The sequence below is a fragment of the Tachysurus vachellii genome, chromosome 3, assembly GCF_030014155.1.
Source record: "Tachysurus vachellii isolate PV-2020 chromosome 3, HZAU_Pvac_v1, whole genome shotgun sequence".
Classification (NCBI taxonomy): domain Eukaryota; kingdom Metazoa; phylum Chordata; class Actinopteri; order Siluriformes; family Bagridae; genus Tachysurus; species Tachysurus vachellii.
The window spans coordinates 21031699-21056009 of record NC_083462.1 but is presented as its reverse complement, the minus strand read 5'-3'; the positions used below and the strand labels follow the sequence as shown (position 1 = coordinate 21056009).

Below are 24311 nucleotides of genomic sequence, written 5' to 3'. Positions count from 1 at the left end.
AAAGTGTTTTGACACAAGCATAGTGATTTCCGAGGTGTAACTTTAGTTGACCAGGGTTGATTTTTCCAGCCACAACTATGGAGACCTTGCTTGTCTATTCTATTTTTAAACAAGAAAATAATGAACCATTATGATGTAGAGAGGTTATACAGAACTTCAGTCTCTGCATTAAGCTTAAATACATGACAGAGCATGTAGTAAGTGTTTGGCACATTTTTGTTCTTAATCTGTTCAAATCACTGATAATAATTTTGAGGCCAGCAGCTTTAGTATTAAGCCATGCCTTTGTCATGTTAAGTGCTTTGCAATGACTAAATCTTTCCTGTAAACACAAAGCAGAGCAATCCACCCAGCTAAGATCATCTAAGGCAGCTAAGGTCATGTTATCCAGCCTAGCCAAATTACTCCTTTCTTTTTGACTGCAAAACAAATGGCCTCAGAACTCAAGATGCTTGGTGGAAAAATCTTAAGTCTGTACATAGTTTAGTTATGCTTTTCTAAAATAAATAAACCCTACTGCTGAGCATGTAGCTTGTTTTAATAAGAAAATAAAATGTGTGTTTAATCAGATACTGTACATCAAATACAGGTCCAGGCTCCCCGGTTCAATCCTGGGTTCTCTGATTTACTCCAGCTTACCAAGGGCATGCAGGTAAGAAAAACTGATTCCGCTAAATTAGTACAAATGATTGTGTGATTCAGTCATCAGTGCCTTGTGTCATACCTAAGACTGATGTCTCATCCAGTGCGAATGGTTCTAGGATAGGTTCCAAATACACCGTGACCCATGATTAATGAAGATGAATAAATATATTTGGTTCGCATTGCCGGCAGTAAGTCAGACTTGTTCCCAGTGCATGTTGGACTCCGGCAGGGTTGCCCTTTGTCACCGGTCCTGTTCATTATTTATATGGACAGGATTTCTAGGTGCAGTCAGGGGCCGGAGGGAGTCCGGTTTGGGGACCACGGGATTTCGTCTCTGCTTTTTGCAGATGATGTTGTCCTGTTGGCTTCTTCAAATCAGGACCTTCAGCGTGCACTGGGACGGTTTGCAGCCGAGTGTGAAGCGGCAGGGATGAGAATCAGCACCTCCAAGTCCGAGGCCATGGTTCTCAGCCGGAAAAGGGTGGCTTGTCCCCTTCGGGTTGGTGGAAAGCTCCTGCCTCAAGTGGAGGAGTTTAAGTATCTTGGGGTCTTGTTCACGAGTGAGGGAAGGATGGAGCGGGAGATCGACAGGCGGATCGGTGTATCTTCTGCAGTGATGCGGTCGATATACCGGTCTGTTGTGGTGAAGAAAGAGCTGAGCCGCAAGGCGAAGCTCTCTATTTACCAGTCGATCTACGTTCCTACCCTTACCTATGGTCATGAGCTTTGGGTCATGACCGAAAGGACAAGATCCCGGATACAGGCGGCCGAAATGAGTTTCCTCCGCAGGGTGGCTGGGCGCTCCCTTAGAGATAGGGTGAGGAGCTCGGTCACTCGGGAGGAGTTCAGAGTAGAGCCGCTGCTCCTCCACATCGAGAGGAGTCAGCTGAGGTGGCTCGGGCATCTGTTCCGGATGCCTCCTGGACGCCTCCCTGGGGAGGTGTTCCGGGCATGTCCAACCGGGAGGAGGCCCCGGGGAAGACCTAGGACACGCTGGAGGGACTATGTCTCTCGGCTGGCCTGGGAACGCCTCGGTATTCCCCCGGAGGAGCTGGAGGAAGTGTCTGGGGAGAGTGTCTCCTTGCTCAGACTGCTGCCCCCGCGACCCGGCCCCGGATAAGCGGTAGAAGATGGATGGATGGATGGATGGAATAAATATATTTTGTGAACATGCTCTGGACCCTATGCTCAGAAAACTGGGCATAAGATGGGAATACACTCCAAAATCACTGACCCATGATTATCTGTTATATATATATATATATATATATATATATATATATATATATATATATATATATACATATACGTATATATATATATATATATATATATATATATATATATATATATATATATATATATATATATACGTATATATATATATATATATATATATATATATATATATATATATATATATATATATATATATATATATACGTGTATGTATATATATATATATATATATATATATATATATATATATATATATATATATATATATATATATATATATATACACACACCCATATATATCTGTTCACTATACTTAAAACAATAGTTTGGCCAAATTGTTCCCTTAACACAGAAACCAAGGTACGTACGTATACACAACCTCCATCTCAAACTTCATCAACTGAATGCAGAAATTATATACCTAATATAGCTTATTTCTACAGTATAGCATCACTATGCAGTTTGAGGTACAAACCCTGTGTTTTCTTGTCTAAAGTATTGCTTTACATACCCTAAGGAAAAGCACCTGACACCCCTTATATTGTCCCCCCATAAACAGATAAGCAGTTTCAGAGAACAACATGAGAACTCCTTTTGAATAAACTGCAATAAAAAATCTTTACATAATTGTTCAAGACTTTAAGAAACTCTCGACCTGTCATTAGTTTGCCCTCTGTAGTTTGCAGTTTCAATTCAAAAGGTACTTTATATAACTGCAGACATTCACAATAAATTAAATAATAAGCTTTATGAATAATTTAAAAATATTATTCATATATTTTCACTTTTATCTAATATAGTCTGTAAGGTCTTTCATAACAGGATATTGGGTGGTCCTAAAAGGCTTGTAAAACAAAATGCTGACACCTAGTGGCTTGGAGAGGTGTCACATTTTCTTCACTAGTGCTTACTAAGTGAAAACATACATATTTGTGTTTTAGCAGTTTATTTCTATCCATTTAGCAAATCAGTAATACACGACAAATGACAGAAAATAATCCAACATACAGATAAACAGGGACCATAGATTAGCATAATTAATATATGTCAGCTGAACAGTATTTTATTTATATTTTATTGTATCTCTTTCTTTTTCCTCTTACTTGGTCAATTTTATAACTAGTGATTGACTAGTGATCTTCATGCACCCTCTCTGTATTTATCCTATCTTGTACCTAAACTATTCTATCAACAATGTCTGTAAATGCGCCTAATACACATGCACATTTTTTTTTGTTCATCTTTATGAATACATTAGAGCTAATAATTCATACTTGGCAATAATGAACAATGGTAGCTTAATCTTAATCTTGATCTTGAATTCCAGGGCTTCAGTGAGAATATTTTCCATGCTGTGTACAAAGCAATTCCACATCCAACAATCATGACACTCTTTTTTACCTGAAGAAAAAACCCAAACCATTTATTACTACATTATCCATTCGTAAATATTTTATTTCACATTTCTCAAAAAACAAAAATAATAATTTCCCAAATCTGATTGGTCAGAAGGTATTATTATTATTATTATTATTATTATTATTATTATTATTATTATTATTATTTTTTTTTTTTTTATAAAAGCAGCTCTGACTTTATTTCAAGCTGTAATTCAAATCATGGGTTTAGATTAACAATGTTGTTATTTCTCAACAGCACTTTAGTATTGTTTCTATAGTACCCACAAATTCATTGCAACTTAAAGAGTAGAACTAGTACAAAAATATCTTATTATTTAACAGAGAAAAACATATTTGTTCATATTGTGTCTTTTCTGTAAGGAGAAGTGCAGTATATTTTACATGTTATCTAATCTAATAACATTCCTTAAATGTTCCTATTTTTTTTTCTTCCATGACAGAAGAGTCCTTAATAACCCAGCTACACAATAATAGTTTATATCTGAAAACACAGTGAACTTACTAAGTAATAACAAGAAATAATCAACATGGGAAAAAATGATGCGTATTTAATATAAAAGAAATTGATCATTTTACAGTGATTACAAAATCTAAGTGCTGTAGTATAATAAACACAACTCTTAAAAAATGCTCTTTGTGGAAAATGATATGTAATAAAACTGATAATACACTAAAAATGAAACTTTCTTAACTATTAGTACTCACTTTCTTCTGAGGTTCAGCATATTTCTTTAAGTAATTTCCTGCTTTGGTGATTGCTTCATTATTCTTTGGACAACTCAGCAGTCCGGAATCCTCATGGAACAAGATGTCCACCATCAACAAATTTTCCCTATCATACCTGCTGCTGTTTGGTGGAGTGGATTCGGTGTTGAAGGTGTGGTGAAGTATAAACACAATAGTGGGCTTATCACCTAGAAAGTCAAATAAATAAAAAAGTATAAGTGATATAGTATTTTTAGCAATTGGCTTTTACTCACTTGAAAGCTATATCTTTCAAAAGCCAGGATATAGCACTAAAACACATGGCTTATAATGATTCATAATTAGATTTCATATTAGGTGAACATCTCTGCATGTTGCAGTGTGGCTCTGAATAAAAGCCAGCTGAAGTTAGCTTTTGTTAACTTTGTCACATAAGCCAAAATAATAACAGATCCATACAGAAGAAAATTCTGGTCCTGATGATCCTGCTGTATTTCACTTATTACTAGTATTTTTTTTCTTGGAATTTTTGTTTCTCATATTTACAGCATGATTTATATTTGCCCAGGATTACTACTTTTGTTGCCATGTGGGCCAAGGCATTCACTAAATTCCAGGGGTTTCGTTACCACGACGTAAAGTGGGCGTGTTTCCGGAGGTCTTGGAGGTCCCTCTTTCCAAAAAAACAGCATACTACGAAGGACAAAACAGTCATGCAGGAAGATTTATTTTAGAAAACAAATAAACAAAAAAAAAAATACGGTTATGGTTTGGGTTAGGATTAGGGTTAGATTATCAAATCGGCCACGCCTACCCGATGACGCAATATCTGTTACGCTGTACTGAAATCCCTGGAAATAAGTGCCTGCCATGTGGCCATATTTTTTTCTTTTGCTAAGTCACGTGGATATTTACTTCATGTAAACAGGTTTTGTGCGTGTGTGTGTATATAATTACATTATAGTGAATATCCAGTATAATGTGATGATAAATATATTAATGATTTAAGTATATATTTACCAGGGAATAGGTTGCAGTTGATACATATTATTATTATTATTATTATTATTATTATTATTATTACTCACCTCGGACTCGAGTGAGAGCCTCTTGAATGTCGGTTCCTGCTCGAGAGACGATCGGACAGAAGAACACATTAACATCGCTCTTCTCCTCTTCATCATGATTGATAACATTCAGGATCTCAGACAGACGTCCACAGATTGCAGCACGAATGTCCTTGATTACAGGACGTTCACTTTCAACACAAACATTGATCGTGTACACGAAATCGTAAAAATAACGGTTTGTTAAAATTTGATGCAGAATATTCGCCATCGTTGCAGGGAAGAAAATAAACCCTAATTAACCCGTAAACGAAGATTCTTACAGCTACTAGTACTTATCCATGTGTTACTTTCTCTTTCGTTTCTTCAAAGTGAAATTAAAATCTGATTGGTTATAGCGACAGCAGGAAAATACTCGTTTCTGATTGGCTGGCAGAACACTTTCGTACCCATTATAAATCTGGTACATAACTATGGTCATATTTTATTTGTTTTTCTATTCTTACAGCCTCAAAAATAACAGTAACAAAATGTACTTTTACTTGTCTCTGGTATGGTGTAATTGATTAGGCACGTTTTGTACCTTAAGTGTTATAATTACCTTTAGTATATAATTTATTTTCCTCACTCACTCATTCACTCTTAGAAAACCTTAATCAGTATTTCTGTGGATGTGGAGGCTATCCCAGGAACACTGGCCATAAAGATGAATGCATTTATATTAGCCAATCCACCTACTTGTATGTTTTTGGGTGGTACTATATGAGGAAACTGTAGAACATGAAGAAATCCCACATGGACACACACAGACAGTAACCTGAGACCAGGATAAAAGTAAGGACCCTGTAGCTGTAAAACAACAATGGTACCCACTGCACTGCACCACTGCATCACTCTAAAGCTTTTAATGGTACGCTGCATCCGCCTTCCCAGGTAAAATATTCGTTTTAAAGTACAAAACTGTTCCTTGCAGCAAAAAGGGAAATCGTGTCATCGTTTTATGTCTGAAAGTGTACCTTCAAGGCAAATTGTTTATTTTTTCCTGTCTCAGTACAGTAAAGTCTAAAGACAAATTCCATGTACATGTCTGATTTGGATACATTATCTATAATCTAACAATCTATAACCTGTACATGTTATTGATGTAATAGATATATTATTAACAAAGAACAAAAAGCTATGGAACAACAGGATGTTACAAACAAAACTCCAGGTACGTGAACCCTGACAAGTGCTTTCTTAAAAGTGGACAGACTTTAGCGTCTGACTGCTTTTTACTCATCAAGTGCAGTAGCTATAAAACAAACTGCTTCAAAGATAACCAATCTGTTACCTATAACATTTCTAATCAACCACTGAAGAAGGAAAGGTATGTGGTTTAAGATTTATTGCAATCAAAAAAAAAAAAACTAGAAATGAATCAGGGCTGGCATACATATATAACACTGTCAGTAGGCTTGAATTAGCATCTGGCACTCTTCACGTTTCAAGAAAATAAGAGTCTTGAGTCAAGAGTTAAAGCACATAAATCTATACAATCCATGACAGACCAGCATCCAAGCCCTGTTATGGAAAAAAACTGATAAGAAATTTATCACTGCTGCAGGATCAGTTAAGGTATAATAAAACCGTGCAATTCCATTCCACTGAAACAAAAAATGAAAATGACAATTTGCACTGTAGAAAAATCAGCAAAGATACTGAGAAAAAAAAAAGTTTCTTGATTCATGAACAGCACTGCAACACCAGACGTTGCTTTTTCTTGTTTGGTGTTTTTAAGAAGCCATTGGTAAATTTGCTCCAAGATGATTTGTTCCAAGCAAAATGTTTTCTTGGCACAGGTAGTGTTTAAGATGCACAGAAAGCAAGTTCCTCCATAACAGCAAACCCTGTGGCCTTCCTCGGAGCATGCATATGGTTTAAGATGTCAGGTCTGCTCTGCAGATCTTTATGTTTCCAGTTACATAAAATCATCAGAATCGTTACCATCCTGTAAAAAAGGCAGATCGTAAAAGGTTAGATGTTGCATATAAAGCTTGCGTATTATGCACACCAGTTTAAGTCACACCACACTGTCAGGACTCAAAATGATCATTAATAAAACTATGTAGGACCTGCATTTATTAGGCTACCAACAAATAATTAGACAACAGAGAGAACCATTAACTCCAAAAATATTGGAACATCAAGGCCAAGTCTTTCCTTTTTATATGTATATTTGCCTTGTGGTTCCAATACTTTTGGACATGACTTTATATTTATAAGCATGAGCGGCATATTTATTTAACAGCTTATTTAAAAGATTATAATCCACAGGAATGTTAATGATTGGTCAAAAGATATTGATTAATGTACTAGAAATGCAGCTCACAGACTTAAAATATGTTCCTATAGTTACAACATACACAGTTCCCCATGAATCGATTTTCGATGTGTGTTATTGTGAATAAGGAAGATAAGGTTTTTAAAAGAGATATTTTATTTGACATTTTGGAAGGAGTCTCCAGTGTGAGCCTTGATTATTCTCCTACAACAGCACAGACACTGTTGCTTAGTCCTCACTTAAAGTATGCTATAATGTAATTTGGTAACGTTTCTGCATATTAAACATATTTTGACAGCAATCATACCAGTACTGAAAATTTTCACATCAACCCAAGTGAGTTTTAGATGTGCACTAATATTCTTTAATCTGGATAACAAAGATTACCAAAAAAAAAAAAGAGCACAAACTAGAGAGAAAAATGAAAGTTCTACCTCATTTGTGGTCATGTTTTCACTCTTCATAAGTGCTGAATAATTCCTGTTAAAGAAACAAATTTAAGCTGCACATTTAATTACACATCATTAAAATAGAACTCAATCTAAATCCTCTGATTTATATTAACTTCAGGCTTCAGGATTTACTGACTACTTTAACATTTTGATGCTAAATTCCTTGCGATACCTTAACTCCTCCTGCTCCTTTTTCCTCTTCATGTCTTCCTTTTCTCGTCTCTTTATGTCTTGAATTTGAGCCTTTTTCTCGTTCCGGTCCTCTCTGTCTCGAGACTCTTTCTCTGCTGCGAGATCGGGGTACTTCTCTTCTTTTGTCTTCTCGAGCCGATTGATGATTTCGTTGATTTTCTTTTCCACAGCCACAGTTTTCACCTGTTAATGGCACAAACATGTTCAACATACATAATATCACTTGTGTTATTACAGAGGCAGATACTGAACGATTTCACTTTTATCGGTTTGCTGTAATAACTAAACAGTTTCAGTGTATAATTAAAAGTCATGTCTTGACCAGTCAGCTTCTTTTGAGGTAACTGATCCCTTTTCCATCATGTTCTCTTTACCTCTTTCTGGCGATGAAAGCCAATCTGACCCACGTCCATGTCTCCAGTTTTCTTCAGGTTGCCCCATGATGTGTAAACAACGTTGATGTTGTTCATTTTGCAGCCTGTCAGTGAGAAGACAACAGCAAACTCTAGTAATAAAAATATTGTGAATTTAAATACCAGGAATATCACAAGGTCACAGACCCTTGAGCAAAACGGCTCACCTTATACTGTATGTTATATGTATGTAGACATCATTCGTAATTCATAAACCACAAGGAAACATGATATTAATGACAACCCTACTGAGTTTGGCTTAAAAATGTATCACTGTAAATGATTTACTTGAATTTTTATATACAGATAATGCTCTCTCTCTATAAAATTATAATTATAAAATTATTATTATAAATAAAAAAACTATAATAAAAATTTTAACTATAATTAAAACCAAAACAAATAATAGACAACAAGAAAACAGCCAACTCCAAAAATATTGGAACAGCAAGGCAAATTATTAGTTATTTATTTATTTTTGCTATACTCTTTACTCTATGAGACAAATAAAACTTGAATTTGATATTTAAAACCAAAACAAATAGACTGGACATTCAATGGGGACAAAAGAATTGGCACCCTGACACGCTGCAGTGGCAGAGCTGCATTACTGGAAGATTTAGCGCATGTTATCTTTAGGGGCTGTTTCACTCTTAGTCGCTATTTTGACATTTTTTGCTCTGTGAGCTTTGTCTTTTGTGTAATTTTGTGGGTGTCGTTGAAAATCAGAATTGCTGTGAAAATACTTGGTCATGTGAAAATGAAGAAAATCAGTGCTACTGAAACTTTGTGTCCCAAGAAATATTTTATCATTTTCGGCTGCATAATCGTGCATATTGAAACAAAACATTTGATAATAATAATAATACAATAGTAGTATTTGAACCAATCCGTAAAAATAGAAACACGTGATAAACGTAACTCAATGTTTATTCTGCTAAATAAAAATTATAATAAGATTTACCTTGAATGCTGTTGTTCTTTACGAGCTGTGCACAATCGATCAGGACCTCTTTGGGTATGTCATCTATCGTTTTCCCCTTTCATGCAAAAGTTAAAAATGTTTACTATAATAACAAGAAATACAGAGCTTTGTTTATAGCCACCTAAATAAAAAAATGTACCTTAGGCATTCTCAGGTAAACGTGTGCAGAGGATAGTTTATCCACGTGAAACCTGAACCACAAAAATATAGGATTGTTGTTTACAAAAACACAGATTTTTGTTTAAACCTTATTACCATCAATTGTGACTTAAACTTATAGGCAGCCTTGAGTCCATTTAGGGTCAAATCCAAAATTATTACAAAAAAACAATACACACATCAACACATGCAATTAGCTTAGGTTGAGTTTAAAGGTGGGGTGCACGATGTTTAAAAGCCAATGTTGACATTTGAAATCACCAAAACAAACACGCCTCTAACCCAAATGGGTGTCACCCCTGTTTTGATAGCTCCGCCCCACACATACATGAGTACAATACTATGCAATACAATGAGTAATACTATGGTAATACAAGTCAAATGTGTTTTTGTAGTACTGTGTGTTGTACCGTAAGAGGTTTAGCTCTGTTTCACGCGGAAGACGACGTTCAACACCTAGAACCCGAGGCAGAGGTAACTGCAGGTATCCGCCATGTCAATGTTTCAATTGCTTTTGGCTAATGTCAGACATGCGCACTGAACACTCTCTCTACTGCATATTGAGAAGACACACCCCACACCTGCTCATTGGCTACACGTTTGTTTTGTTAGTCTGCCCGACTCAGTTTTCTGAAGCATTTTTCAAACACCGTGCACCCCACCTTTAAATGAATGGGATCACAGAATAAATACAATCTTTATCCTTTACACTGGAAAACTAAGGTTTTAGATTTAATGCTTGGTACCCCTAATATTTCCCTTATGGGTCTATCAAACTTGAGACATGAAGAATCTTGAAAAAGTCATCTCCCTCTTTAATTTTTCATCCGACTCAAATTCAGAGACTGAGATTATCATTGCAAGAACCATTAACACTGTGTTTCAGTAACTACTGCTTTGTTGATTTGGTTGTATGTTTGGACTCATTCTCTTGTTGAAGATTTTAGCCTCCTGGATCTTTGTGCAACAGTCTTCTGAAAACTTTTCAATTATGTTTGTGTGTAATAGAAATTTTGCTATTCTCAATTCAAAATGGCAAATGTAGGGTCTTGTTTGAGTGGTGAAAAAAGAATTGGGGTGCCAATAATTATAGAGCTCAATCTATTTTATCAATCTGTGTGCTATGTAAGTGTATTTGCTCTTAATTCTACTACTCTAAGACTGCGGTTTCCTTACCAAATGTCCTCAGGCCAGCCGTATTTTATGAGATCTTCATCTGTTGAGAAAAGTAAATCGTTATCACTAAAGCACAACCATCAAAGAAGAGGAGCATAAAAGTTCATGTAAGAGAACAAACACTAACTTTCATATTTGTCTTTCCCCATGTAGATGGTATAGGGTGGTGTGACAACTGAAAACAAGATGGAAAAAAAAAACATTTCCAGCATAATCCACAAATCCTACTTCTTTAGACAGTTGAATGTTCACTATAACACAATTGAACCTATTGCTTAATTTCCTATAACAGCACACCATGAACATTATTTATCACTTAATATATAAGAGAGGTTTATTTTTAAACTAAAAATGAGCTAAAACTACAGCGTATGAATGTCATTGAACACATCTTCCATCTTAATTATCCTGTTATTTTAGTTAATAATAATACGTAATGATGTTTCTAATATACGAAATTTCTTCCTGTTCATATGCCACTAAAACCCGCCTCCTCCGTTCTGATTGGTTATTAATTGATACCTCTGAGCTGCGCGTCAACGAGACAGTTTTATTAGCCATTGGCAGCACGGAACCGGAGAGAATTAGCCAATCGTAGCAAAGGATGCGGGACTAAGAGGAATACGGGTGCATAAATAATATTGTCTTTATCAGATCGCACCAATGCTTCTGTCCAGACATAAAACAGCACTTACTGGCGCTGGTGAAGTAGAAAACCATGTTTCCGCGATTGAAGAAAGTACAGCACGGATTAAAAAAGAGACAGCTGTGAAAGTAAATAGTAAACGCACGCTTTCGGCATTACCTAGTAACTAGCGTGCTAGGAGCACTGACAAATCTGACACCGGATGTGAATTAAACATAAGGTCATTTCCGACACTGCACAGCCATATTTATTTATTTATATTTTTATTATTTTTCTTTAAAATGAGAAATTTCTTGAATTCAAAGAACTCCCAAACGAATCGCGTAATATCGCGTAAAGTCACGAAGTCACGTTTAATTACACTGCACATTTAAAGACTAATGGCTAACTTTCTCTTGTTACATATATTTAATCGTTTTTGCCATTTTTATTTCATTTATTTATTTTTTGTAGGTTTGGAATGGTGTAGTTTACCTTTTTATTCATATTTATGTTGTATTCCACGTTTACTGAGGACTTTTATACTTAAATGAGCAAACCGGAAGTCCTAGATGCACACGCGCGCTGGCGCAAAAGCCGAGTTTGGCGCGCGGTTCAAAAGCCAGAATAGTCCGAGCGCGCGCATGTGAGAAAGCAGCGAGTCTGTCATACAGGCGGTTTGTTTTTTCTCTAACGAACCGAGTTTACCAAGTGAATCAGTACAGTAAGTGTTTCCTATTTATAATATTATCATCTCTCCCACGCACACAAACTTTTATTCTGCTTCACATCGGTGTGTTTGTTAGCTTATTGGTGTTGTTATTTGCGCGCGCGCGCAATGTTTGCTACTTAGCTAGTAGCTACAGCTGAACATTTTACCTCAGAGTTTAACGGACGCCTGTGGAGATAAATATCTTTTTTCAGTGTTGTACGTTTGTACAATGGTATAATAATATATATATATATATATATATATATATATATATATATATATATATATATACACAATACTTGCTGTACAATATTTGTAAATATATAGCTTAAACACCTATAGAAGACGTCAACAGTCAGTTTTTGTCTTCGGTTCATCTGCAGTGGAAGTAAACAGGTCGCTGAACATACTGTATTTATTTATTTGTTTATTTATCAGGACCTGATGTAAGAAATGTCCTTAATAATAATAATAATCTAAGTAATTATTAAATATTAAATTCCAGTTAAATCAACACTCTTAACCTCTGACTAGACGCTTAAAATTCAGGATTGTGGAGGAGACTTTACTGTTCTTTTTCTTTATCTTTCTTTAAATTTTATATTAACAGCTTTTTTTTTAAGCTTAGATTTGTTCATATGACAAAAACAAGGATGGCTCATGAGCCAAATAGGACACAATTTCTTGTTTAAATTAATGTCATACCATAAATTTCCCCTTTTTTCTTATTCTTTCCTTAGATAAGATGCACAAATCTTAATTTCTTTGACTCTACATTACACACAGCTATGTGGTCCCTTGTGAAATCCCTGAACAACACATCTTTTGACCTGTATGATATCTATAAAAGTCTAAGGAGCTTTTCCAAAACAAAAACAACAACAAAAAAAAAGCATTTAATTTCCACAGTAGACCAGTAAAATTTAGATTTCACAGCAGACCTGTAGTGTAGTGACTTGGCAAAGATGTTGAGATTAAGGACATCGCAGAGATCTTTGAGTTTCTTTTTAAATCTACTTCTCAACTTTTATTGTTGATATCTGAAAAACAGATACTAAAAAAAAGATCACTAGTGTAAACGTTTGTGTTGTCTGTTCTAGCAGTACATTTCAACATTGCTGTTAAAGTAGAAAATTAGATATCTTGTGGCTAATTCGTGTTGTGACTCATTTTGTTCTATCCCTGTGCTCTTTGTATTAGTCAAAGTTTATTTTTTCCCCCCTATACTTTAGGTGAGATGAAAATGTCAAAAAGCACAGCAAAGAAAAGAAAACAGTGCTCTCCGAATGCTGAAAGGTGCGTCCTATTTTTACATAAAAATGTGTTTTAAATAATATTAAAAATTGTGTATATAGTTTTTTAATCTAATTGGTTCCTAATGTTTCTGACAATTTGTGTAGAAACATTTTTTTTTAACACTGTATAATATCCCTTATAGTAATCCTCCAAAGAAAGCCCTGAGACAGGAGACTTCCTCAAAGAGAACATCCATTAGGCTGAAGGAGAACTGCCCGTCCCTGCTGAATTCCCCTGAAAGGCTGCGTTCCTCGTCGTGCTCTCCCAGAACACCCAGGAAGATGCTGTGCACTTCCAAGTTGGAGTCTCCTCCTAAAAGAGCGTCACCATTGAAAACCACGCTCGGTGCAGGGTCGTTTTACAGCAAACAGAAACCCCTTTACCTCACACCTCTCGAGAGGAAAGTGCTCAAGGAAACCAAGTCGCCTCCCTCAAACGAAGGTGAGCTGAGCCCTCCTGTGTCGTCTGTAGAAAACGTCAAAACCAAAAAGCCTAAAAAGAGGGAGAAAGCGAGATCACAGAAATCCAACCTAAAGGGCTACTTTACACCTAAACCCAACTGGAAGACAAAAGCAGATTCATCCTCAAACAAAGTAGAAGTAAAAAAGCAGAGCTCTATTACATTCAGTAGTTTGAAATCCAAAAACAAACCCAGGATCGTCATCGGCGCTGCTTTCTTCAGCACCGGGAAAAAGTCAGCGTCCATGTACAAGCCTCACACTCCGAAACCGAAGCCCAAACAAGACACCTCTCAGAAACCTGAAGTGGGGAAAGGCACAGCACCAGTACAGAGAGATCACTCTCCAGTGCGCAAGGCTGTTTTTATTAACAAACCTAAACCAAATCCTCAACCTCAGGGTGCAGAACAGACGCCACAGCCTCGGCCCTTGAGCTCTCAGTGCCTCTCACAGGCGACTGAGGTTAATAAGGCAGTTACCAGGAAACCTCATTCACCAGTCAAATCCTTGATCTCAACTACAGATCAGCAGGTAAGGCTCACTACATCTCAAAGTCTGAGTACATTTGGGGAATGAACAAAATGTACAAAAGTTAGTTTTGTATCGGAGCTGTGAGACCAGTGTATAAAAATTGACAAAAGGATGTTGGTTCAAATCTGGCACAGGTTAAACTCGACATGCTTTGATTTCTTCATTAATAGTTTATTTTATAAAACTATTAATAAGAAAAATGACACATTGCAAACTGGATGATTTCAGCTCGCTTAACTGAGCTTAATAATCAAACATGGCTGATGTTTAAACGTTGTAGGAAACACCTGCCAATCCTGGTTCAGAAACGGTGCTGGACATCAGTGAACTCAGCACTTCAAATAATAGTGGCTGTTCAGATAATGGTAAGTTAGACCTGCTTTGAAACAAATAAACAAAAAAAAAGGTTTTAATCTTACAAGTAATGACACTTTGTGTTTTGTCTTCTCAGAATCATCAGCCATGTACCCCATCTTTGGCTCCAGAAGGTAAAATAAGATTTAGCAGAAAGTGTGTATGAGAGCATAATGTACATGTCAGCAACCAAATATTCTTAAAATTCAAGGCATGTAGAAATGACACAAATTATGAAAAAACTAGAAAATGAATCTGAGATTTGCAGTTGCTCATGTTCTCATATAGTTTCTATAGCAATATAATGATACAAACCACCCGAACAGATTTCACCATTTAGTTTTAACTCAAAGATTAAACATACAAAAAGTACACTGTACTATTGCTCATCATTACAAGATGACATTAAATGTCTGACAGAAATGCTACATTTAGCCGATTATGATTAATTTATCTTCATATTTTGTATTTTCTGTTGTAGGGCTCAGAAAAAGCACAGTCTCTCCTCCCCTCTGAACTGCAGCACTCCATCTGCTGGCACACCGTCTCTCTTGGTTAAGGAGAGGAGCTCCAGAAGGAAGAAGGAGGTGAAGAAGCAGAATGATGACCAGCAGCTTGTCATTGTGAGTAGAAATGACTAAGTAAATGAAAAATATCAGAGGATGTTTGCTGGGTAAGCTGAAAGATCTTCCCCTTCTGTACAGGATGCTGGCCAGAAGCAGTTTGGTGCAACTACATGTCATTCGTGTGGCATGCTTTACAGTGTAGACAGTCCCGAGGACAACTTCCAGCACACACAGTTCCACCAGCGTTTCCTTGACACCATCAAGTTTGTGGTAAGGAAGCACTGAGACTCAGAAAAATAAAATCAACACCTATAAAATATACAAACACGTATGTATTTTTTTTTTTTTGCCAAGAACTCACTTTTGTCATTTCATGAAGGGCTGGAAGAAAGAAAGGGTTGTGGCAGAATTCTGGGATGGCAAAATCATCCTTGTTCTTCCTGATGACCCGAAGTATGCAACTAAAAAGGTAAGTCTTTGTTATTAAAGTGGTTACATTTGACACACGTCCTGCTGATAGGAAACAGTGGTAACAGTAATCTGTGATGTCTGATTTCAGGCAGAAGATGTAAGACGTATTGCAGACAGTGAGCTGGGATTTCAGCAAGTCAACCTCAGCAGCCCCAGTGCTGCCAAAACCTACCTGTTCATCAACAGTGACAAGATGGTGGTGGGCTGCCTGGTGGCGGAGCCTGTAAGACAGGTGTGTATGTTTTTGTGGTGCTCACTTCTAATAAGGACCTGTCAGTGATTATATGTACTAGCTTCATGTTACCACTTTTGGTAATTTCTTACATATTTATACAGAGTCATACATATTCTTCCATCAATCATGGGTAAATTCTGTATAATTAATCTATGTCTAGCTCAAATGACACAAAGACCAAACTAATGTACTGCTTCAGCTTAACTGCTAAAACTTCATAATGCTACATCCTGTTCTTGTAAACATATTATTGCTAATTTATTGTGGTGAGTAATTGAGTGTTTAATTATATACATGTTTAGCAGCTTTGCTTTGGGTATTACTAGATCTCACAGTAAACTTTCCACAAGCTGATTTAAAAAAGAAAAGAGCAGAGATCAAATTGAACACCTTATCTGTGATTTTAATGATCCGGCAACCAGCTTCATGATTAAAGTGAATCAATGCTTTCAGAGGGATCTCTGTGGCTCTTCTTGAACATTGTTTGGATTGCAGGCTTTCAGAGTGCTGGAGCAACCGGAGAAGATGAAGGACATGACCAAGGAGGACTTCATGGAGCACCACAGAGCCTGGTGCTGCTCTACTGTGCCAGAGAAAGCTATTTGTGGAGTGAGTCGCATCTGGGTGTTTAGCCTGATGAGGAGAAAAGGCATCGCCACACGTCTTCTAGACACCGTCAGGTACACTTTCACACTTATGCAACTTGCTGATAGTATTCTTATTCTGCTGCAACTGTGGCAAGTACATTAATGTTATACATTATCAAGCACCAAATTTACTGTTGTGGAATGCTGCTGGACCAATAAATAACGTGCAAGTTGTCTATTAATTTGAACATGTAGACCAGGGGTGGCCAACCAGTCAGAGACCAATAGCCACATCATACACATGGGCACACACGAACATCACCCTATCCCTTCCTTACACACACACACCTTTGCTCAGCCAGGTTTACTGTAAATGTCACACACCAACATGATAATGACAGAAATTGACTCCTACATTGCTAAGACCACAGGCCAGTCATTTTCAACAATGAACACAGACAAACTCTCAGTTCAACCAAGTCCACAAACAAAAATATAATAATTTACAATAGCATTTTTCTTTTACTATGCATGTTACTTAGTGGGACTTCTGGCATTCCTTGCCTCAAACAATCCTCTTCAAATCTGGCAGTTCAGTCCCTTTTGGAAATTCCTTGTCGATGTTAGCATGGAGTGAGCTGAAGTGGCGCTGAAGCTTTGAAATGCGCTAATGACACCTGACATATAAGGCAGAATGGCTTGCCACATTCACTCTTGTTAAAAACGTCCTGTGTTCATCTTCATATTTTTGTTTTGCTGTGCATTTTTCTTCCCTGCCATTTTGAGAGCGAACTTGACAAACAAAATGATCTTGCTCATACTGGGAAACTTTGAGGTATTTTCATCCCACTCGCATGCAAGTTTGACAAAAATACCAAAAATTGAACTCAAGTGCAGCAAACGCGCACATTAAAAAACACAAATACAAACTTCTATATGAACCAAAGAGCCACAGGTTGGCCAGGCCTGATGTAGACCGATCTAATGTGTATGTGAACAATTAGAGACTTTATTAACCTCTTATTTCTATTTTTTTGCAGGGGATCGTTCATGTATGGAAGCCCACTGACCAAAGTTGAAATCGCCTTCTCTGACCCCACTCCTGATGGCAAGCTTTTTGCAACAAAGTACTGTGGTACTCCCACGTTTCTGGTCTATAACTTTATTGGCTAATTATTGTAAAGTGGTTTAAAAGTTCTCACTGTCTTATTTTTTGTCTGAGAAATAATTTGCTGCTATGTTTAACAGTTCTGTTCTAACTGAGCTATTTTAATGGAACAATTGGTCAGAAAAGATGAATGACATGCTGTGAAAGAGGTTTGACTCAGTAATCCAAGTGTAAAACAATTTTTATAAATCTATAACATAAGTAGAATGAAGTGTACATGCAATTATTTAAACATGCACATTTCAGCTTTAGCCGTTCTCCTGTGCCAAGCAAGAAGAACAATGAACCATCTCAGCTCAGTGCCTATATTGTGTTTTAATCTGGTAACTTCCCCAGTTCATTTTTTTTAATGTGAATTCACTTCCAAATTTGTTACTTTGGCAAGTTTTAGCTCTTGTTGCATTTATTTGGAGTATTCAAAGAATTTACACAGACACCATGTTAGAACAATCTGCTGGTATAAATGCTTTCTGTGCAGTCTTTCTGTAAATATTTTAAATAAATGTTGCTGCAAAGCATGTCTGTTTGGTCCTATATTCATTCATATAAAGTCATGAAACCCTGTGTAAACACAAGCACTGTGTGGGTAATTGGTAAATATCCTCAACATACCTAACAACATCAAACAGTTCCTGAAAGTCAACAGAAAAAGCACAGGCCTAAAACAGCATTCCTCATGGGTTCTACGGTTAGTTAAGTGTCTTAGCTTTCTTAAAGGAGTTTCACAAGGAAACTTCATAACTTCTGGCAAAAAACCTAAAGGACAATTGTTGGAAAGCTAGATAGAGTGCAAGATACTACATTTGTAAATATGTAAAATGTAACAATGAAAATTTACTTAATAGAAAGTTTTAGCATCACATCAGAATTAAGACAGATTACATTATTTAATTATAAACTCTTTAATAAATGAAAAGTCTACATCTACTTACAGTAAGATCAGTTATAATAAAAGTTGCAGGTTATAGCTATAGACTAAGTTCTGTATAATTATGGAGAGTTTTAAATGAAAGACAGGAAAAAATTAACAAAAACAAGGACGGACAGAGTAGAGAAAACTGACGAGCAGACTTTAATCTATAACTATCACCTCACTATGTTTATCATCCAGCTGGCTGTTGGACTCCAGAGCCTGAACGATGTGTGCAGCTGATGGTCTTTTGTTAGGATCTTCCTCAGTACAGAGACAGAAAAGTTCTACCATTCTCTGGTAGGCACCACCCAGAGTGGCTGCGTCCAGCGGAGGACGGGTTCCCAGTTTCTCGTAATAGGCTTCCTCGTCAAAGTCGTCCTCATCAAATGAGTCGTCTAAAATAGTTCAAATGGAGAAAATAAAGAGAAATCTATATAATCAACAATTCCTAATCCTGGTATTGGATTAATACTGCATTGTTATTCACAAACCTGATTCAAATAAATAAATAATGCTAAAACGCTTTCAGCACACAGTAAAGGATCAGTACTCTGTAATGATATAAACAAGTTCATCAACCAGAAACACTGACATCAGCAAAACAAGTTTGTTCATTTCCCAGTATGTTTTGTTTTTCATTATGTTCCACTTGCTGTAGTGCAAACTCCCAAATCCTACAGACTGCTGCACTACATAAATCGACCAAGAGCCACCTAGTTGACAGTGGAACAGTTTTTACCCAGCAGATTTCAGAATCAGGAACACGCAACTACATACGCAACACTGACAAAACTGAGAAATTTTAATGAAGAACATTATTTCCCTTCAACATTATAAATGAAGGCTCTTATTTGAGTTTGGGGTGAAAGAAAGTTCCAGAAATTAAAACAAAATCATGTATATTGCACAATGTGACTCATTTTGAGAGACATGTGTTTAATGTCTGGAGTAAAGTCACTAAAATAAGCACCTATGGGATATATAATTATACCAGGTCTCCATCTGAGGTTCAGTGTTTAGCTTAAAAAAAAAAAAAAAGGAGGGGGGGGGGGGACATAACTCTTTAGATGTCTACTGGCTAAGAACATATTACTACTGAGTGTTAGTAGTAAATGTTCAGTAAATATAAATAAATATATCTAACCATCATCGCAGTCACCCTCGCTGTTCAGCATCTCCAGATGAGGCACAGAGAGAGTCATCATCTCCCACAGGGTGAGTCCATATGCAAAGATGTCTGCTTTGTCTGTGATTAGTCCATCCTCCAGCGCCTCTTTTGGCTTCCAAGGCTCGGTGCCGATGTAGTGAGCCTTTCGGTCACTCACTACATAAATGATGAACATGATTATGAACAATTTCTATACCCATTTTAATTTACTTGCGCTTAGGGCTTACTTGCCTTGCATATTTTCATCTAACTTGAGGGAAACGCCGACATCACAGATTTTGATGGTCTCAAAGTCGCCTTTAATGACGATGTTGCAGGATTTCATGTCCCCATGCAGAAGCCTCTTCTCATTGTGCAGATACTGAAGCGAAAATTGTAGTGTTTATTATACAGTGGAATAAAAGGCAAGACATGAGCAGCAGTTGACATGACTGATGAAACTAATTCTTGTAATTAGGACGAATGTTTTGACAGAAATATTATTAATAAAATGGCCAGATTTGTAAGAAGTATAATACATTATAATTAACTGGCAGTGGTGGAGATCCTTTACTTTACACTGTATCTAAATTGTGTGTACATTTCATTTAAAAGAATAATAAGAGGACAATCAAAACAGAAAATGTCCCAGTTTATTTGGTTGCATAGTGTGGTTGTGTAAAATAAAAAATTTAAAGATTGTATTTTTTGTTGATTCAAATTAATAAAATGTGATTCAACTAGTTGGTTTCTAAATTGGCTGCTCATGAAGCCTTATACACAATCTAAAGATAAATACATCTCTAAGAACGTGGAAATAAAAAACATAACACAAAATCAGGTTTGTCAAAACAGTGAATTTGTAGATGATGAAAGACTACAACAGGAAGAAAGAAGGATCTGTTTGTGTATGCAGTACCTGCAAACCATGAGCTACATCAAGAGCCACTTTTTCAATAATGGCAACTGGGAAGGCCTGTAAACCTTCCTCTCTCCTCTTTTCAATCAGATCATTGAGAGACTGCTCCCCGCCGTATTCCATCGCCAAACACTTTGAGCCATCCTTTGCTGTGGTGAACGCTCTAAAACCTTGAGCCATTCAAAAAAAAAAAAAAACCACACATTTCTTAGTCTAAATGGCTCATTAAATCGTTTGGCAGAGGCACTTATCCAAAACAAAGCCACAGCAGGGTTAAAGGATCAGCATGAGCTGAAATGAAAAGGACTTCATTTCCACCATAGAAACACAGCTGCCGGTTCATCCAGTCCAGATGAGATTGAAAGATATAATTACCAACTATATTTGGGTGCTGCAGATCCTTTAAGATCTTTGCTTCTTCACATAGCCGCTTCTGGTACACGTTCTTCTGAGTCTTTGCACACTTGCTGTTGATCTTCTTAATGGCCCATGGTGACTGAGTCTGTTTTCCATTTCTGAAAGCAATTTTGAGCCAGTCGAGTGTTAACAGGGATCCTTCAATCCAGAAATTAATCAAAGAACGGATTTCAACCAATCATACCTGTTCATGAGGTAGACGTTCACACCAGTGCCACAGCCGAGCTTCTTCATGAACGGAGATGCTGGAATAGTGACCGGGGTTCCACATGCACTCACTACAGTGGGGAAAAAAAACAAAACCCAGAAACCATTTATAATTATATGACTAACCGTTTAATCCACAGGCAAGTGTATATGTTGTGAAGCCTATAAAATTGTCTCAGATTTACCACATAAAACTAATCACTTTCTTAATTTATAGACCACCTTGTGCTCTAAAAGGATACCTTGTAGTCAGAATGATAGGTTGTCAGTAAATTTGGATTTTGTCTGAACACAGTATCTATTTTATTAGATTCATAGTTATTGCCACTGTGCAAAGTACATGTACAAAGCCAATGAATTGCAGTTAGCATCTACCCAGAAGTACATAAGTAGCATAATTACAATAAATTATGAATAAAGATATGCAGCTTTGAGGGTGATATGTACAGAAGGTATACTGCACCTTCTGTACATATCACCCTCAAAGCTGTATAGAGGTAACAGCATGTTTAAATAGTACAATCTATACAGAACTACAATAGATTATAGATAAAGAATACAGTAGTGCAAAGATGTATAGTGGATAAGTAAATGTAAACAGTCTGTTTGTAAACTCAGTTTGTTTGTTCAGGGTAAGAGGTGTCTGATAACACCCCTCGTCCCTCAAATCTCTTAAAGTAAAAATACAACAAAAATGACTACAATACTGTATTTGTAATTAACCAAGTAATGAAATTCAAATTATATCTAAACCAAGGATTGTCCACTCAACTCCCAGGGTGTCAAGGTGTCATCAAATCAACAAGTCTGTTCACAGCATCAAAGTAGCAATTCTCTCTCTCCCTCTCTCTGTCTCTCCATCTATCTCTCTCTCTATCGATCTATCTATCTATCTCTCAAACTTGCTTCATCTCTCTCTCTCTCTCTCTCCCCCCCTTATCTCTGTCTCTCTCTCTCTACACGCACACCCGAATGCACCACAAGTCCCAGCACTTTAGTCATTTGGTTTTAGCTCCTTTTTAGATCTCAAACCTTGCACTTGCACACTCATAGATGACTGACTATATATTATTCACCCCCTAGTCTTCACCCCATATTCAGGACCAAAAATTCGAGTTTCTATATCGTCGCTGTCCGGCGGAAACCTTGTATGTTCAAATTTTGTCAATTTCATATTTTTTTAACATATTGATGCTATTGTTCAATCCCCATGTGGGTCTGTTATTTTTACAAGTTATTAACCAATCTAAAGCCTTGAAAATAGCTTGAGCGCAAATCTCTTAACTACATTGGACACTTTAACTGTCTGAGAAACCTCATAACTCCACTTCTTCTTCACTCCACGGGAGAGCTTCGCGGCATATTTCTCCTCAAGATTAAGAGTCGCAACGAATCAACACGTCTCAACATGAATCAACACGTGATATCTAAAGTGATTTTCGTGTGGCTCAAAGAAAAAAAATCTTAACCCCCGCTAGTTCTGGTGCTCATCTAAGGACAGGAATTTAGCGCAAGACAATCCACTGCAACGCAGACTAAACCCTGTGCATTGCAGATAAGATTGTATCTTACAATATCAAGGCAAACCGTTAAGTTCAACAAGTAGCTGCCTTTGCCGTCATGCTCATCTCTTTAAGCAAGCTGGCTGGCTTTTTGCCTCGTTATTATAGGTAAACATGCCGTATAACGTAGTGAAACGATAATTTGACCTTTATTAATTTTATTTTTTGGGTGAACTATCCTTTTAACTATGATTTTATATAGATTTCTATGTTTATCTGTGTTATTGATGTAATTTAAATATCTATTTATTACAATTTATTAATGCTTATTATACATGTTCATTGACGTTTTAAAATGTTTTTTATAATATAATATTTGAATTAAATTGAATGTTTTGGATACCACTATAAAATTATTGTTTTTATTATTATTTTACTGACTTTAAGTCAGCCCACTTATAGACAATGTCTCTCTTGGCACTGTGCATGTAAAACACTGTTTTTTTGGACACTAACAAGTGAAAATAGTTAGGTTAGATACATTTATATAACATAACATATAATGAACGTTGCTGACAAAATAAACACCAGTAAAAAAATAAATTACGCTATTAATGTTGCATTACTTTGTGAATATAAAATTGTAGATAGCAAACGTGCTAACATGTCACTAGCACTTCTTTCCTTATCTTTTGCATTTTAAATAAAAAATAAATAAATAAATAAACAAACAAAACAAACAAATAAATAAATAAATAAAAACACCTTTGACACTTTTTCATTATAACTCTGAACAAATGTTTTAAACTCATGGTATCTTAAGTATGTAACCTAGTGAGCCAGCATTAACGATTCAATGTTAGAGATTTAAGCACTTATATACGTCGCTCTGGATAAGGGCATCTGCCAAATGCTGTAAATGTAAATGTCACGAGCTCGTCGTGTTAGCTTTAGCGTTAGCTTTAGCGTTAGCTTTAGCGTTAGCTTTAGCGTTAGCTTTAGCGTTAGCTTTAGCGTTAGCTTTAGCGTTAGCTTGCTAAAACAACATAAGCCGTAATTTTTGAAACAAAATTACAATCTTTATGTAGTAAAATGTAACTTTAAAAAAAAAAAAAAAAAAATCAGACTTTATATTCATGATGTCTTGCCTGGACTCTTTATCTTCAGCGGTTTGCACGGAGTTTTAAAGGCATCCGGTGACTTGGTCTCGTCCTCCATTTTACTGAAATATAAAACAATAATAAACACCTAAAAAAAACAGCAACCCAGAACGTCTGTTGATAAATAGGAGTATCTGTAGATTATAGAAATACTGTTAAATATGTCTTATTTAACTGTATTTTATTACCGAAGCAGATGATCAGCTACCTCACCTCCTAAACAACAAGCCTTTTATTTATTTATTAATTTATTTTGAAAATCCGCG

At 36.4% G+C, this 24311-nt stretch overlaps 3 protein-coding genes across 3 annotated transcripts; 1 reads left to right on the top strand and 2 right to left on the bottom strand.

Moving 5' to 3' along the window:
• Positions 1–6073: 6073 nt before the first annotated feature.
• ccdc25 (coiled-coil domain containing 25) lies at positions 6074–11637 on the bottom strand. The gene is made up of 9 exons (XM_060866240.1): positions 11473–11637; positions 10905–10952; positions 10778–10817; positions 9582–9633; positions 9422–9497; positions 8419–8522; positions 8025–8227; positions 7835–7880; positions 6074–7067 (listed from the first exon to the last, which is right to left on the bottom strand). Exons 1-9 carry the CDS (start codon positions 11495–11497, stop codon positions 7038–7040), a joined length of 624 nt encoding a protein of 207 aa, XP_060722223.1. The 5' UTR covers positions 11498–11637; the 3' UTR covers positions 6074–7037.
• Positions 11638–11944: 307 nt separating this feature from the next.
• esco2 (establishment of sister chromatid cohesion N-acetyltransferase 2) lies at positions 11945–18298 on the top strand. Its single transcript, XM_060866238.1, has 11 exons — positions 11945–12126; positions 13347–13410; positions 13553–14399; positions 14680–14764; positions 14851–14887; positions 15235–15376; positions 15458–15589; positions 15699–15788; positions 15879–16022; positions 16521–16705; positions 17653–18298. The coding sequence occupies exons 2-11, from the start codon at positions 13352–13354 to the stop codon at positions 17783–17785; spliced, it is 1854 nt and encodes a 617-aa protein (XP_060722221.1). The 5' UTR covers positions 11945–12126; positions 13347–13351; the 3' UTR covers positions 17786–18298.
• A 531-nt stretch (positions 18299–18829) lies between these two features.
• pbk (PDZ binding kinase) lies at positions 18830–24302 on the bottom strand. The gene is given in 7 exon segments (XM_060866239.1): positions 18830–19088; positions 19838–20222; positions 20760–20929; positions 21135–21274; positions 21361–21454; positions 24034–24107; positions 24234–24302. Coding segments are annotated over 6 exon segments (1095 nt in total). The 5' UTR covers positions 24104–24107; positions 24234–24302; the 3' UTR covers positions 18830–18852.
• Between the last annotated feature and the right edge of the window lie 9 nt (positions 24303–24311).